This window comes from Anopheles bellator, chromosome 2 (genome assembly GCF_943735745.2).
Source record: "Anopheles bellator chromosome 2, idAnoBellAS_SP24_06.2, whole genome shotgun sequence".
Lineage (NCBI taxonomy): Eukaryota > Metazoa > Arthropoda > Insecta > Diptera > Culicidae > Anopheles > Anopheles bellator.
The window spans coordinates 32,064,564-32,081,857 of record NC_071286.1 but is presented as its reverse complement, the minus strand read 5'-3'; the positions used below and the strand labels follow the sequence as shown (position 1 = coordinate 32,081,857).

The 17,294-nt window shown below is 50.6% G+C and overlaps 2 protein-coding genes across 2 annotated transcripts; both read left to right on the top strand.

Annotated features, from left to right (window-relative positions):
* Nucleotides 1-733: 733 nt before the first annotated feature.
* LOC131210242 (elongation of very long chain fatty acids protein 7) lies at nt 734-14,199 on the top strand. The gene is made up of 8 exons (XM_058203455.1): nt 734-1,228; nt 9,224-9,401; nt 11,274-11,381; nt 11,488-11,568; nt 11,666-11,828; nt 12,567-12,703; nt 12,813-12,971; nt 13,075-14,199. The coding sequence occupies exons 2-8, from the start codon at nt 9,261-9,263 to the stop codon at nt 13,273-13,275; spliced, it is 990 nt and encodes a 329-aa protein (XP_058059438.1). The 5' UTR covers nt 734-1,228; nt 9,224-9,260; the 3' UTR covers nt 13,276-14,199.
* A 684-nt stretch (nt 14,200-14,883) lies between these two features.
* On the top strand, nt 14,884-16,357 carry LOC131210530 (carbohydrate sulfotransferase 11). Its single transcript, XM_058203788.1, has 3 exons — nt 14,884-15,379; nt 15,453-15,710; nt 15,803-16,357. The coding sequence occupies exons 1-3, from the start codon at nt 15,047-15,049 to the stop codon at nt 16,238-16,240; spliced, it is 1,029 nt and encodes a 342-aa protein (XP_058059771.1). The 5' UTR covers nt 14,884-15,046; the 3' UTR covers nt 16,241-16,357.
* The last annotated feature ends 937 nt before the right edge of the window (nt 16,358-17,294 follow it).

The window sequence follows — 17,294 nt, the reverse complement described above, 5'->3', positions numbered from 1 at the left end:
GCACAAGGTTTTTCGCCCTCGCCCCTAGAGCCGGTGGTGCATCGGTGGATTCGCTGCAGTCGTCCGCCGGACCACCGGGACCACACTAGGAGGGCTGAACTGGTCGAACAGGTTGAGCCGGGATTGAAACACCGCATCATCGGCGTACTTGACCCCTCAGGAGCGCCATTACTTTACTGATTACTACTCTATGTCGTCGCGCGAACTGCATCCAGCATCCAGCGGACTCATCAGGTCGTGCGGTCCCGACGTTTTATCGGTGAAACCGGTCGCAGAATGTCAGAGGCGAATAGGCGTTCTGAGAGCTCGGAACCAACGGATCACGGAAACAACGGCGAATGTTAGAGTGGGAAGATACACAATAACAGCACACAGCGCGGAATTTCCGGACTTCTCAAAGCTCAACATAATCACGACGGTGGCGATGCCATTTTTCCCGATCCCGGTCCGCCTTGGGAGCATCCTCGCCGGCTCTCGGTAGTGGTGGTAGGGGCCGCGTCAGTACTAGCAGTAGTAGTGGTGGTGATGCTACCGGAGACCCATTCAGTGCCAGAGCCCGAAGCCAAGCCGTGAACGCGATCGCGCCGGCCTCGATCGCGGGGTCCGCGTCCAGCCGGGCATCGCGCCGCCGCTCGAAGTCTGCGGTGGTGGTGCCCCGAGGAGGGGGGGGTCGCCATATAAAACTGCGGTGTCGCCGCCGTCCAAAACTCATTTCACTCGTATCGTTCGCCCGGCACTTCACGACGCTCCGGTCGCGCCCACGTTCGCGTTGCGCTATAGTGGAGTTAGTTACTGCGTGAGGAGTGAAACGCCCAACTTCCCGATCGGTGTGACTTGTGTCGGTTCCTGTGAAACACTACCGAAACGGTGGATCAATTGAGTGACAAACAAACTGCGCTGAGGGACACTCCCGACCGGAATCCCAACTCGGCCCTGCGACCTGTGAGGGTTCCAGGGGAGCCCGGTGATCCAGTGACACATACCTGCGTGCGACGTCAGCATTGCAGTTCTGCGTTCCGAGTGGTGAATAAACTCCCGTGGGGTAGAGTGAAGGTGTCCACTTTCCAGTGCCCCGGTGTGACCTCAGGACAGTTCTGTGAGAGGCGTTCGAAGCTGGACCTCAAAACGTGACGCAGACGCACCCCGGTCGTCGAATGCGATAGTGACACTCGAGCTCGACGGGAGGACCGTGTGTGCTCCACAAGTGGCGCTAGAAACTGTTGGAAAGGTAAGTCCCGCTTGCCTTCCACACGACCCCACCGAGTGTCGCTTCGAGTGTCTTGGCGTTGCAATTTTCGGTGTCGATTTGTTTTGTTTTTCGGCGAGGTTGCCACAATCCGGACCAATCGCCCAAAAAGATCGCGCCATCGAGCACCGCCGCCGCCGCCTCTCGGGAGATTGCCATCAGGTCGGCCACAAGGTGCGCTTGATCGGCTCGATGTCGCAATCGCCCCCTGGTGGCTGATGATGGGGTGGCGTTGCTCGGCTATTGTCCACTCGTCCCACCAGTGTGCACGATCCGGGAAGCAAAGGAACCGCGGGGAGGCGAGAGACCGTGACTTGGATATACGAAAAACGGACATACAAAACAGAGAAGGTCTATGGTCCGGTACGGGAGTGTGCGTGTCGGGAGTCGGCGCGAAACTTTATCTTCCAAAAAATCCCGGGTACCTCGGACCTCGCAGAGAGAGAGAGAGAGAGAGTAACGAGGCCGCTACTCTAAGCCCCGGAGAAGGTTCCTCCACGACGACGGAGGCCGAACTGTCTGGCGGCCCCGTCTTGGAGGGCCCGCCATAGAGCTACGGGTTTCGGATCATTGGCGCGGGCCAAACGCGGTCTTCAGACACCTTACGTAACCTGTGCTCAAATTTGGCCGACTTCGGCCGAACGAACATTACGGATTTACATCTCTCGCCGGTAGAGGCCGTCGTACCTGGGCGGGCCTACGCCAATAGCCAGACCACGGCACCAAACCCGGGGCGCCGCGGAGTCGCATAATGAGTCGCATATTTTCACAATCAAGTTTTTTCGCCTTCCATTTCTTTGTTGCTCATCGCGGTCTTGGCGGTAGTGGCGTCCGAAACTAACCCGGTGGTTTATCCCAGTCGGGTTGGCGTGAATCAACAGCATCGATCAGCCACCGGGTGCCGTGCCGTGTCCATTCTTCTCCGGTTCACTGTACGGGGGGATTGCTTCCGTCGGGCGAAACTCGCTGACAAAGCGCCGCCCGTTTGACCTACATGATTTCGGCACCTTCGTCGAAACCTTCGCACGACGACTGGAAGGTCTCGTCGGGCACAGTGTCAAAAAATGTCACCCCGTCGTTGCGCTTCTTCAACTGCGGCGGTCACTACTTCAGCCGTCGTGGTGGAAGTGCTTCGTCAGGACAAATAGTGCCGATGTTGAGGCGAGCGATTTTCGCCATCCACCGGCCACCCGATGGGAACTTCGAACTTCCACCGTTGCACTTCTTTCGGGCCGATGCAGAACCGAGGCAGAGGTTCGTTTGGCGAGCACTACAATTTGCACCAAACGACTTGGCTCAAAAATGGCACGCGTCCACAAGGGGCCGAGGGTTCAAGTGCGACCGTTCAATAGCTCCGGTGGTCATCGCTAAAGTAAAGTGCAAACAGTGCCTCTTCAGAGGTGGCCGATTGCGGGACGACCTTGCATCTCGGCCGCTGCCAAAAGAGAAATGGACATACGCAGACTCTGGTGGACAAACAATCAGCAGTAGATACTGTGTACGACGTGCAATGAAAAACATGGCAAGGTCACCACCCGGCTGAATCAGGATTGGGCGGAAAACCACAACCGATTGTACAGGTGAACGCTAGAAGGCACCAAATGTATCACCAGCCACGGTTGAGAAGAAGATTCGCATCCGCTCAATGGGGGCTCTGAAGAATCGTCGGCCATTTATCGTCCGGCACCGCTTGATGGATGTTAATTGAGGCACCCGAAGCCCCTTTATCAATCTGTTTCGGTCCGGTACGTTTGCAAATCCGAGGTGCCATTAGGCTTAGCCTCGGGCAGGTGTGCCTCGTAGTTTGCCGACGGTAAAAGAACGTTAACAGTGTCCTCGTCCAGACTCCAGACATGCGTTGTTGAGAATCGGCTGTAATGGTACTTCTCGTCATGTCAACTCTTCTAGGCTAAGTGTAGAACTTCTTCAAACACACTCCTACACGAAAACCGCTGATTAATGCCCTTAAGAGAGCAATTTGTAACGTCAAGAGGCGATGAAAAAACGACCCGAACGTAATTGTACTGGAACTCTGACACCGGCTAAAGAACTGTAATGAGCTCGTTCCGATTGTACCCATTTGTTCCGAGGGCTGCGTATTGTTGAGGAAGAGCCTCAAACGATCTCCAGAATGGTGCTGCAAGGAAGGTGTAATTTAGTGACATCTTTAGTGATTCGGTCGCTTCAAACAGCTCGTTGCCAGGTCGCCGGCAGAGCATTTCCAAGCCTCGGACACCAGCGCGGATGGGTCTTTAAACGTCGATCTCGTCGTACGGGTTTTTGCGGTTTTTGTGCGTAAATGTCAAACCCGGGCCGACAGGCTCGCCCGGTTGGCTACGCCATAACGCGAATGGGACATCGCATAAAACATCGCATTTTAGGCCGGTTTACTGTGTTCCTGTGAGTCGAACAAAAACAAAGCATCTGTGGTGATACGGCGACGGTGAGGCGATAGTTTTTTTTCTTCCCCTGGCACACCACCTAACCGATGAGATGCGGCGGCCGGTCATCGTAACGCACCTCTTACGTGTTCGATCCGACGCCACCGGAGAGCTGACCGTTTCGCCACGATCCCGGAGGCGTTCGGCCTTCGGCGTGCATGCGATTAGTACCTTCGGCTGGAACAACAGAAATTGGAGTAAACGGAGAAACTTCACACGGAAACGCTTTTCGTGACGATCGGGCTGCCGATCGAGAGTGAACTCTCTATCTCGCTCGTCCCTTCCATCAACGTTCCATTCGCATCCGGCCGCTCATGCAGCAGCTCAACCGAAATCAGTCCATTATCACGGCTTGTTTCCGATCCGACCGACCGTAGGCCCTACCCTGATATGACCTAACCGAAAGTGAAGGCTGATCCGGCGGGGCCCGCGCAGTATGGTTGTTACGAGTGGGCCACTTCGCTCGCTACACTCTTCAGTTCCATTCAGTCCGCCAGTCGGGCCCCCTGATTCCAGCTGCGAAGGTAGCCATAATCGACGACGCCAAGCCTTTGGTTGGTCGGTGATGAATTATGTATCTTCGATCACACCAGTCTCCAGTGGTCTTCAGTTTTGCTTGCCACCGACACTGCAGCAGGCTCACGGTTGCTGATTTTGGATCTTCACATAACTCTTACCTACAAACTTCAATAGCGCGGGATGCTGCAACTGGTCGGGTGCGACCCCTTTTCGGTGCCCGATCTGCAAACGCTCCGCTCCGGGCCGATGATGTCCACGTCCCGTGTCCTGGCCTTGTTACGAGCACGCACCAACAGCCAAATCCTTTCGGTGCTTCGCAGCAGATCGAAACAGTAGCACATAAGTGACGGGGACGATGACGCAGAGAAATGGACAGATTCGTACCGATGTGAGCAACATCCGCCGGCAGTTTGCACGCGTTTCGGTTGCGCACACCCGGCCAAGGTCGCGCGGCAAACATTGCGTACCTGGGTGGCATGCGCGCCTACGTGCCTCTGCGTGCACCACCCACCACCCACTCGGCAGCAGCCGGTTATGTGCGGTGCGTGCAGTGCCCACCCAGGGGGCGATCAGGAAGCGATGCGTGCGCGCAAAAAGGGACCTCCGCGGTGTGCGATCCCGAGGCAATTTTTGGGCTGCCCGGGCTGTAGCCTTGAATTGGCCCGAAAGACGCTATTTTTGGTCTTGATCCCCCACGGGCAAGGGCGCACCACCCACACCCAGGCTGGCCAGGGCAGCATACCGGTCCGTGGGGCGGCACCCAAAAATCACGGCTCCATATCTGCACGGCATACAAAGTGCCGGTGCTTATTGGATCGCTCCCGGAGATCGATCCGGTCCCGGACCTCGGGCCATCGGCGAACCGGTTGTGACGGTCGATAGCTGGAAACCCGTGTGCGTCGCGGGCGCTCCGGCCTCTGGCGAGCAGGTGGACAGCCGGCAAGCTCCGCTTCGGCTCGCTGGTACGTGCCCGTGAGTTTAAAGTGCCTTTTGATGTTCGGCGGGCGCGAATGCCAATGTTCGGACGGCTCGCTGGCGGCTCGCGTCGGACTCTTGGGCCCCTCTGTTTGCCGATCGTCCGGCTCCGCTGTCCGTTCCGCGGATCCGTAGCCAAAATTCGGGTCAAACGATGCGCAGCAGATCAATCGAAGCGCTGCCAAACATCCGCGGCCGGCGCACCTTACTTTCTGTGACGGCCACCGGAGTCCTCGGGTGTGTTAGCACTGCCCATCAAATATTGACGGATGGCGCGCAGTGCAAGGTTTGCGTTTTGCCCCTTCTCCTTACCGGTTCCGATAGATTCTTCCGATGGTCTATTTGCAGGGTTGAGGCTGCGATAGGCACGACGTTTAATGGACAGTTTTCGTTTTGTTTTGCTGCTTGCTTGCTAAGCCCACAACGAACCGACGGACGGGCTGGACTTCGGGCAACCTTGAGGCCAGCCAGCGTTAATCGATTCAGAAAGCTTACAAACAGCCCAAGCCCTGCGCTGTAAGGAAATGAAATGCATCATAGACAAGCCAATAAATAATGCATTCCGCTGTGCGTCACAGTAGCCTGCGCGAGGGGCGCTCCAAGTCTGGCCGCACTCCGGTTGTTGACGCGCGAATAGAAATTTTCCCTGTTTACTGTTTACTTACTGCGGCACCACGTTCTGCTTTCCACGTTCACACGGGCGCGTAGGATTGCAAGATCAAGTTGAAGTTCAGAGCGGCTTCTGGCGAAGGTCTGCACCCGGCTACCGGGGGCCGGGTAGGTCGTCGGACTGATCTTGTTTACTAACGGTAATTGAGCTGTACTGTTGTTTACCGGAGACGTGTGTACGTCATTGGATCACAGCAAGCCGGCTGAAACTACTAGAACTGCCATCAGCTGTCATCTGTCACCGGGCGGTTTGTAATAACATTTTCCGTTGCCCTTTCGAGCGGCTTATGCAACAACGGTGGTCGCCACTAATTACCCGTTGACAAACCAGGGGTGCAAGCCTACGCGCCACGGGCGCCATTCGATCGCTGATGGAAGGGTTTTCTCCCCTTCCAGAACACTCTACTAAGGGCGCGTGCGTCAGCCAGGGGCGTACCGGGTGCTTCCCGTTAGGCTGCCCATCCACGACCGACGTCGAGGCGCAATAAAATAAATGATAATTAATATTAATCAGAGGGCTGTGTGATCACTTTCAAGTGAGTCCACGCCTAGGGTATCCAGCACACGCTGAAACGCGAGGTTCAAGAGGACCACTGATTGATGATCGCTCCGTTGATCTGGGGTGACACAGGAGGTTCAAAGAAAATGCTTCGGCGACGCTGACATGCAACGTTTTCATTTGCTGCCAAAAGTCTCCAAAAGAAGTGACCCTTTGGCCATTGGTTTATCACCCGAAAAATTCGGCAGACACGGCACGGCACCAACGACGGGTGGCGATTTCAACAACGTCACTTCCTACGCCCTTGCCACGGTGTGGTCTCGAAAACCAGTGTCTTTATGAGCTCGCCGAAGCGTACACTTGGAGAGGAAATTACCTCAACGGCCTACCGCAGAACCCTTGACACGCTCGTTTCCTTCGGCCCGTTTTACAACTCCATTCTAGCGCGCCAAGTAGCGCCATTTAGGAGGAACTTATTTTATTGCTCACGGCCCACGGCGCTAAGGTCACCTCGATCGATCAGACCGCTCGGGCCATCGTGTTCCGCGGAGATTGTGATTCGATTCGTGGCTTACTCGATCGCCGCGTCTCGGCCTCAAATTCCGTGTTTCGTGCAGAGCAATCGGTCCAGCAATCGCTTAGGGTCGCTTCGTCCAATATCTGTCGATCGCGCATCTCGATCAATCGACCGCAATCGCAACCTCCGCGGAAAATTGCTTCCCACTGCATTGTGTAAACCGGGCCGCCTTCCGTTTGGTTCCGTTTTCCAATTTGCCCAGCCCCGAGGATCCCGGCCGGGCCGGGTGGTCGCCGGCGGATTGGGGTCTGATCGTGCGCCGTACGCTAAGGCGCATCTAATCGTGGTGACCTTGTGACTTCCCTGATCGCTGGGGTGCATATAAATTGCAAAATTTTCATAACCATCAGCACCGGCGACTCCTGCGGCAGGCCACCAGGCCGCGGGAATGCTCGAAGCAACCACCTCCCTAGCGATGCCACCGCCACTTTCGACGGTCGGTCGCGCGCCACGGCCCGAACGGATTCAATTTTCCAACACGGACACGCAACCGTGACACCGGGCCCGCAGCCGGCCCCGTGTCGTATAAACAAATTAATCACCACACCCAGCGTGATCAGCATGCGTGCGGTAAACGGCGAGTAAACACTCACCCGTTAGTGTATCGAGCGGTCCGTAACGGTGAGACGGCGACTGCCATGATGAAAGATTCTAACGGCCAAACAGACTACGAACCTGCCCATCGCGAGCCACGGTACGCCCCTGCCTAATGACGGTGCCTGCCGCTTTGACCTTCTTTCGGGTTACGCGAAATCATCGCGCAGCTGGTGGGCCTGGTGGCCTGTCGGGGGATAAAAGATAAAATATGACAATCGGGCCGAGATGACCCGACCGATCGACGGACCGACTGGACCCAACCCAACTCAGCCAACTCGCCGCGTTCTGATCCGCTGCCCGCAGTACGACCAAACACTTGGCCCACTCCGCGAGGCGCAGTCGACGGCTGAACGGCCACTAGTCACCGTGTCACGGAGACACAATCCGGCAGGCAACGCACTACGATGGCGCACCTCATTAGCGATGTCTCAACCACTCGAAAGAAATCACAGAGTCGGTGGTGTTGGGCAAATGGGCGTGCGACGCTAGATAAAACGTCTTCTTACGTTTAATTTGCTGACCTTTTTCGCCCGTGCCCGGCACGGAGTAGGTTGAGGTTACCGTGCCGTTTGTGAGTGTCGCGGACAGTGGGGCCACGACCTGGGCCACGAATAAAGTAATGGTTTTTAATGTGCCGTGCTAGATTATGATCGCACTTAACGCTGGTACCATTGAGACGGCACCCGAATGTTTGGACACCTTTCAGAAAGAAATTTAAGCCGTGTATCCTTGTGACTTGAAATGAACGGCAAAATTTTGTTTTCGAATTGGCAATCGGTTCGCCAGCGCGCACGAAATCAACGGTGGTTCCAAAAGGATTTTTTCTGGGACTCCTTGCCAGCTGCTTTGTTTGTCGTCCAAAACCGCGAGCCCCAGTCAGGCGAGTCTCGTAAATGCAAATCACATTCGTCTGGCACACATCCCGCGCGATGATTTTTGTAGCGCCAAATCTAGACAAAGAAATTCCCCCAAAAGCACCGAAAAATCTATTCCGCGTTTCCTGTTTATGTCGATGACACGATCGATGCAGTCGGGCGGTGGTGTTTCGAAAACCAGTTCTGTGCGTCGGATTTATGGCCCAGCCGAGTTTACGGCCGCCAAATACGGCCACCTTGGAGGATGAGCAAGACGCCGCGCCCGCCAGTCATTTTTACATTCAAAAACACACATATTTGCCACGAGACGCTGCGAGCTAATAATGAAGCGGAACACAACGGTTAGCGGAATCGAAAGAATGAGCAACAGGACGGAAGCCAATGTTTATTAGAAAAAAATGAAAACATGTTGTAATCGGAACGATGTTGCCAAACCGACCGAGTCGATGAGAATCCTTCACTGTCTTGGTTTCCCTGCGACCGACGGCCGTCTACACCGATTTCACAAGTTGGATCCAGAATGTTAATTATAATACAAACAGGTAGCGCAGGAAAAGTGAATACTGTGAAATAGCTTCATCAGTTCAAACAGTGTGATATGTGGCCCGAGAGTGCACATCCCCCTCGAATAGCTAATACTCCTACCGGAAGTGCTTTGCTTTGACGTCAGTTGGACAGCTCTCACTGCGAACCGATGGCCCGAAGTGCTATCGAACCATTCGTTGACGTTATAGTCCTATGATCCTCACGCAACAACGGATCATTCTAGATTTTCCTTTCGCTAATACTTTTCTGTTTGTTTCCTTTCTCTACGCAACTCTTTAGAAACGGCTCTCAGGGGTATCGGCGGACACTTGCCAAAATGGAGCTTCTCTCGACCGTACATGGGAGCTGGCGGTACCTGATGGATGAGCTGTCGGATCCACGGACGAATGATTGGCCACTGATGAGTTCCCCATTTCCCACCGTCGCCATCAGCCTGTCCTATGCGTATATTGTTAAGGTGAGTAGCGCCACAATGGGCATACATTTTTGGGGCATTCTAGACATTTTTAGCCTACCGAGTGGGTTGCATCATAGAATTGCACAAGTTCTGCCTGAAGAAATCAATTATGCGGCGTGCGACAACAAAGGACGTCACATGCTTCGGTGGTAACCCCGGGGTCCGAGACCTTCAACAGGATTCGTCTCACGACCGCCAACCGAGCAATTACTTTTTTGCCCACAAACCACCCGGTCCGGTGCCAGAGCCGGAGCCGGTCGGGGGCCGATCACAAAACTAAAAGTCAAGACGAAGAAAGCGATTGCATTGCTCGGGGCGCACTGCAACGCCGCGGCCTTGCACCGGCCAGAAGCAATTGCATCGTGTCGTGGTAAAAGTGAACGCACCGAATGGGCAGAGCGAATCTCGGCCCAATCACCGCCGCAGCAATGGGACAGCTTGAGTCCGGTCTTCAGAGGTGGACCCGACCTTGACGGAGGCCCGCTCGGAATGACCTTATCGCCGTGCGCGCTCGCTGCTGGGATAAGTCGCTCGTGAAAGAAATCACGAACTCCCGAGACCGTCCAACGGTGACAATGACATATTTGACAAATGTGATAACTAACCTACACTATCTCGGGGTGTCCCTTCTCACCTCACGGCACATGCAAGTTCATTGTCAATCTATCCCCCCGAGTGCGAGTTGGTAAATAGCACTCAAGGTCTGCCCGAGCGACCGCACAGTCCAGCGGAATATAGCAGCACCTCTCACAACGACGACACGTGAAAAAGCGTGAAAGTAGCGGGGACCCTGTGTTTGGGTCCGAGTCAACCGAGGCTTGAAGCAGACCCTCGTTAACCGTTACGATTGTTTTCTCGTTTTGTTTTAATCAAATTCAGTTTGCCCTTACTCCATGGGCCAACAATTGTCTGTTTTGGCGGTTTGTCTGGCGGCTTTATGGTTGAATCATCCATTTGTTGTATTGAGTGTTTAATGTTCACAAGAAACAGAGCAGACAGAGCGAAAGCTGCAAGTCCAGTAAAGACGCGTATCTTGTACCGCGGGGAACATGAAATGCCGCTTCAACTGTGGCCCGTTGTAATACAAGTCTAATCCGTACAGGGTGTTTCATCACAATCCAACTATTTAAATGTTTAATAACTCCGCTGTTTGTAAGTCGATTTTAACAGATAAGCAAAATTTATTTGAAACACAGAATGCATTATTAACAGTTTATTCAAAATATAATATCGATCAAACCAATTGGTAATAGACAACGTAATAGCAGCAATTTCCACTGTGATGTTACCTTTCACTTCTTCAATGGTCTTCGGCTGGCTGACCTAAACCTTGTTCTTCAAATGGCCCAAAGAAAGAAAACAGAAAAATATGACATTAATAAACACGCACAGTTTTCACAGCTGAACGATTAATTTCAATGTGAAGCACTATAATTTTAGCCCGCTATTTTACCATAAATTGATTAAAACGGCATAAACTGAAATTTTAGAATCTGGCTAGTTTGTTAAAGTCCCCTGACAAATAGTGGAGTTATTTAAAATTTAAGTAGTTGGGTGGTGATGGAACACCCTGTACCGGCAACAAAAAATACCATTACACAGACCTGTTTATGACTACGCGTTTACGATTCTCTGTTGATTGCTAAACATAAGCCGTTATGAGCAACACGTGGAGTCGGTTGAGTTGAAGTTGGTTGTACTCATAAAACGTCGCGTCGTCGTCGCCCAGCTGCTGTGAAACTATTTCCGCAACAGGCCGGCAGATTGTCAGAGTTCACGTCCTTGAAGTAGTGAACGCACCAGTGGATCGCTACTAACGTAACACTCTTCTCCATTGATTCGCCGCATGCACTGACCCCATGGCCCGTGCAGATCTTAGGTCCCAAATTGATGGAAAACAGGAAACCGTTTGAGCTGCGGAAGGTGCTCATTGTGTACAACTTCGTGCAAGTCCTCTTCAGTACGTGGCTGTTCTATGAGGTAGGTGTAGTCCGTGCCCGCGTGCTTCCCAAGGTTCCCGCGAAGCAATGACCCCGGTCATAATCCTTTCACTTTTCATCCCACAAAATCATCTCGACTCCCGCAGGCGTGCGCTGCCGGATGGCTCGCAGGTTACAGTCTACGCTGTCAACCGGTGGACTACTCCCGGTCGCCGATGGCCATGAGGGTAAGTATGGGCCGTCTGCTGAACCCCCGGTCATCCTGGGGCCACTGTAGTGACATCTGCTCGTTTTGCTTTCATTTTCCGACCTTCGCCTCGGCAGATGGCTTCCGGGTGCTGGTGGTACTACTTCTCCAAGTTTACCGAGTTCTTCGACACCTTTTTCTTCGTGATGCGAAAACGGTACGACCAGGTGTCAACACTGCACGTCATTCACCACGGCATCATGCCCATGTCGGTCTGGTGGGGTGTCAAATTTATGCCAGGTTAGTATGCGAAGGAAGCTTGCCCAATTTAAGCGGACACGGACTTTGAGCACTGTTAGACTGATGGAGTGCATAAATTTTTTCTCCGAGAAACCGTCGGCGATGTGGTGGAAACGACGAAAACAACGGAAATGCTTCTCATTTTTAACGCCCGTTGCTTAAGGCGGTTTTCATTTTACGCTGCTGGTCATCATCCATTAATGCTTCAACGACGTTACACAATCTAATCCACGTGTCCGACCAAAGTGGTTGGATGGGTGAAAAACGAAGAAAAGTTTGGCTGTGCTCAAAACATTTCCCCAATTTCTATCGCTGGTCAGGGAAAGTGCACACCGCGACACGTGCTGACCGGTAGTTCACCAACCGTGGCAGTGACGTTGGGTGTGCACCCAGCTATGCGAAAGTGTACCCAAAATTTCAATCCAATTTTCTATCGTTCGAAGTATACCGTTTATGGTGTCGGTGCCTTATCTGGGAATAAGCCCAATTTGATGCCAACGACGCTTTCGACAGTGGAATGGTATCGAAACAGCTGTGGGAAAAAACGTTTCCATTGAAAGCAAAAGCTTACTCTAAGCACGTCAATGTCAGGCTCTCAAGGGTGAGAAGTTAAGAACAGTCGTTTGCCAGTAATGACGTTGATCCGTTGACTAAGTGGTCCGTGTTTTAAAAGCTTACGCTTTAATCAAAAATATTAGTTAAAAAAACTCTTGTCGTATTACTTTTTAACTTCCCCAGGTGGCCACAGCTCTTTCTTCGGTCTGTTAAATACCTTCGTGCATATCATCATGTACACGTACTACATGCTTGCGGCGATGGGACCGAAGGTACAGAAGTATCTGTGGTGGAAGAAATACCTCACCGTGCTGCAGATGGTAGGATCACTTTTTGCTGCCTAGCTCCCCGCCGGACTCGCTTTGCCGGTCGGAGAACAAACGACCAAATTTGCGTGTCATAAATCTCTGCTCTCTACTTTTGGCGCAGGTCCAGTTCATTCTGGTGATGGCACACGCTTTCCAGCTGCTGATTTGGAACGAGTGCAACTACCCGAGCGCCTTCGCATACTTCATTGGTGCCCATGCCTTCATGTTCTACTTCCTTTTCGCTAACTTCTACAAACAGGCGTACGCAGTGCGGAAACAGGTACGATGGGCAATCATCAATCTCATTGCCGCAAATGACTTCACTTCAAGTGCGCGACATGCTTGCAATCGTTGCTTTATTCTGCATTTGTACTGTTTCATAGGCCAAGAAGGAGAAGGAGGAACAGATGGCCCTGACCAACGGTAACTTGGAATCCGTCCCGAACAAGAACATCACCAACGGACAGGCGGCCGCAGGCGTCAGCAACGGAAAGCCCGACTTCTACCAGACCATCGACAAGACGGTTGAGGACAGCTACTCATCCACGCGACATCGCGCGTTCGTGGGCTTCGGTAGTAACTAGACATCGGAGACCGAGTGCCTGATGGAACCTCCCAGACGTTTGGTAGCTCCGCGAATCGGCGTGATAATGGCAGGAATGGGCGATATGCCCGTAACAGGTTGCTGACCGATGTGATCGTTGCCCCTTACTCCGTTCGACATCACTCCGCCCTCCCTTCGCCTTCGTCTTCTAAACCCTCTTCTGGCCCTTCACCCAAACTTATGCTGCCAATGACCGCTTGTCGATGTACTGAGAATACGGATAATGAATAGCAGACTCGTGCTTCTGGCCGAAGGAAGTAACGAGCAACTTGAGGCAACTTTCAAATGGTGGAACAACGCCAATTGCTTTGTGTTCATCTTCATCTTAACACTTTTGCTGACCTTTTCCTTCATCTGACAGAGGTTTCATCATTTCACTACCGATATTAGTTAGACACTCCACGTGAGAAAGGGAAATATGGAATACTAAGACGTTTGTTAAGACTTTACATTGGAAAATAGAACGATAGGTTAAACTAGTCGTAAGAGGTGTGAAACTAAACGTACGATGTCATCGTAAGGATAGCAGCAACCACTTGCAAAGCGTTTGCTATTGGTGCATTGCTCGGTGACTTACTTGCACCGCGACGGTGAATAGATATTAATAGATTTCATGTAATGTTATGCATAACGGATAAACATGAGTTCGCCTCTCACTTTTATCAATAGTTGAAACCAATCTCCGATAAGCAACTTCTTCAAATTTAGTAGCGATCCGGAATCAAACCATGCCAATAGAGAGAAAACTATCGTTATTTATAACAAAGTGAGCTGAACAAGAGAATTATGAAATGAGTGTAGAAAAGCGAATGAATGTTCAAAAGGCGTAGCTTAAAATGCTGATTTATCATATCACCATTGCATGTGTTAATTTGTAACAATTTAATAAGCAATAAATGTAATAATTTAAATTTCATAATAAGAATTTTTATTGGTAAATGAAAATACCGTATCACTAATTCGAGCCGTTGCTGCTGAATGCATCGAAAGGATTCAAGAGTTATTGGAGCCCCATGCAACATCATTAACATAATTTTTTATTACCATCTTCATCATTGAAGCAGCCTTTATTGAAGTGTGTTTCTGCTCAGCGATGACAGTCCTTTTTATAAAATAGTGATTTATGGTTCAGCCTTTGATTTCAAAATTAAAATAAATGCTTGTTGCAGATACATAATATACTTTTAGGCGCAATATCCTTCCGAATGTGAACTATATAAAATTGGGGGCAAACAATGGCCAGAATCAATATGAATCGCCCGATTATTAGTGGTTTTTAAGCTTCGCAATTTTAAGGGTCGTTTTTATATTAATTCACCCCATGAGCTGTGCTGTCAGTTTAGGTGCAAATGCTGTCTAAATGCTGTCAGATCCAGTCTGTCAAAATGTCTCTCCGAGAGCATGGCAAATTCCAGTCGCCAGTACATAAACAGAGCATATTGCTGATTTTTTTTCTTTTTTATCACAGCATCGCTACTTCCAGGTATGTTTTGTTTATCTCCCGATCGGTTCGATTGGATCATGATGATCAGTTTGTTATGATTTTCTCCAGGCTCTCTTCATATTCATCGTCGCCAATACCCGTGGATCATGACGATGCGGTTGTGACTGCAACGTAAACAAAAATCGTGCCAACAACATGTTTTCCCTCGCATACAGCACAAAAGTGAAAATGTTATTGTTTCTTTAGTTCACTGGATTCGTTGCTATGTTGAAAAAACGTGTCTAACATTCGCTTTTAGCGTAAACGGATGTTTGAAGCGTTCGCATCGGCCACCACAGTGCAATCGGAAATGTGTATCACGTGGAAAGCATTTCTGTTCTTTACGTTAATATCATTCCTGGAAGCCCTGGATTGGGTAGAAATAGGCGATGAAAATGTAGCCTTAAGTGTACACACCAAACAGTACGAGTATGAACTGACTCAAGCACACAACCTGCACCGCCAAGACATTCTCCAAAAAGCATGCTTTTACAGTGCCAAAGAAGATATTAGCGGGCGCGTGGAGAAGCTGAAGGAGTTACCCACCGACCATCTGTTGATCGACCGCGAACATAAGTTTCTCTACTGCTACGTACCAAAGGTGGGAATCAGTAAACCCCCGAAACCTGTTGCAACATTAGTTGATTTTTTACTTTCGCTTTGCACGCTCGTAGGTCGCCTGCACCAACTGGAAGCGTATAATGATGATCATGATAAGCAAGTGGAATGGAACGGATCCGCTGCAAATTCCCGCCGATTTGGCACATTCTTCGGGTATGTTTGAAACGTTCCAAACGTTGACCGACGAAGAAAAGGCTGTGGTGCTGTCGGAGTACAATCGATTCATTTTGGTGCGACATCCGCTGGAACGGCTGTTGTCTGCTTACCGGAACAAACTGGAAGGAAACTCAAGAAGTGCAAAATATTTTCAGGTACGTGAATCTCGGACTTTATGCCATGCAACATAGCTGTGTGTGTTGAAGTATATTTGAATTCGTTTTGGTTTTCTATTCCTCTTTTGCAGTCACGCATAGGAAGACTGATAATCAAATCCTTTCGCCTGCACGCCACAAACGAATCGCTGACCAACGCGGACGACGTTACTTTTAATGAATTCATACAATATTTACTTACGCCTGAGCTTAGTAAAAATGGCAATATGTCCTTCAACGAGCACTGGGAAGGAATTTCAAATCTTTGCCACCCTTGCTTAGTACACTACAATATTATCGGTAAATACGAAACCTTGACGGACGACTCTTCTCTGGCGCTCCACTTGGCCGGGGCCAATGCACTCAGCTTTCCATTAGTCTACAAGACTTCCAGTACAAGAGAACGCTTGAAACAGTACTTTAACGACATTCCAATAGAGACGTTAAAACGTTTGTATTTGCTTTACGAAAGGGATTTCAAAACCTTCGACTACAGCTTAGAAGAAATTTTCGGATTTGAGCTCATCTAGCCATAAAGGGTGTTTAACGGGACGTAACAGGCTCGCTGCTTTTTAAGCAATACTAGTACTTACAAGCAATAATACAGGAAGGGGGCGAATAACAGCACCATCGATGTGGCGCTGAGGTTGTTGGACAATTCATGTGATATTATTTTACTAATGTGGACAAGTGTTAACAATATCTTATAGCAGAATAAAAGTTTTAACTAATTCTCTCTGACGCAATAAATTCTAAATCCTGTCGGCGAAGACTGGAATCGGAAAAGAACTTTCAACTTTCATTTGCTGTTCTTGCTGTTTACGCCAACAGAAACCGACGCGTGAACGAGTGGGAATGGGGAGCTAACTCCGCCGAATGTCCTTGAACGCTATTTTTACAATGAATCTCTATCTTCCAAACGCGAAAATGTGCCAAATCCATACACTTTAGGCGCTTACGCTAGCCACGTGATTTGGGAACGGTGGAAATATTTCACCAAGCGTTTTTGGACCAACCGATATTTTTGACATTGAAGCGTTCCGAGCGTCAATCGACCCATGCAAGAATCTTATTACAATTCTGCTCCCTGTTTTGTACAGCGCGCTCGTTCAACCGTCACAAAAATATGCAACTATCACGAGAAAATGCGGAGAATATATTCTGATTATTATTATCCGGCAGCTTCAAGCGCCGAGCATTTCTTTGTAACCGTTGCGATTTCTACAAACTTCGCTGTATTAACAATCCGCCTACGGTATTGAGGAACCCGTTAAAGCGGAGCCAAGCTTTACCAGCTTCAACACGATGGCCTACATTTTGATAACCCTTGATTCCTTAATCGGCGGCTGCTCCGCTTTTGTTGAGAGTACCGGTAGGTACGATACCAGAGTAGGAGAAAAGGCAAGCACGTAGGCCGTTGCACGTGGAATGCGTAGAGTGGGATAGGGGGGCGATCACGGAAGTTGGGTCGGGCAACATAGGATGCGCGGTTGAAAGCAAGTTCGTAGTTGGCCCATACTGGCTCAAAGAAGCGGTGCATTAACTTCCTTATTTAATGTCCATACTAGCTCCACCCCTTAGGAC

Bases quoted from the DNA above. Each gene is read 5' to 3' on its own strand.
- LOC131210530 (XM_058203788.1), top strand. From the start codon at position 15,047: ATGTTTGAAGCGTTCGCATCGGCCACCACAGTGCAATCGGAAATGTGT. The intron at 15,380-15,452 runs GTGGGAATCAGT...GCACGCTCGTAG, and splicing joins TCTACTGCTACGTACCAAAG to GTCGCCTGCACCAACTGGAA. The intron at 15,711-15,802 runs GTACGTGAATCT...CCTCTTTTGCAG, and splicing joins GAAGTGCAAAATATTTTCAG to TCACGCATAGGAAGACTGAT.
- LOC131210242 (XM_058203455.1), top strand. From the start codon at position 9,261: ATGGAGCTTCTCTCGACCGTACATGGGAGCTGGCGGTACCTGATGGAT. The intron at 9,402-11,273 runs GTGAGTAGCGCC...TGGCCCGTGCAG, and splicing joins CCTATGCGTATATTGTTAAG to ATCTTAGGTCCCAAATTGAT. The intron at 11,569-11,665 runs GTAAGTATGGGC...TCGCCTCGGCAG, and splicing joins GGTCGCCGATGGCCATGAGG to ATGGCTTCCGGGTGCTGGTG.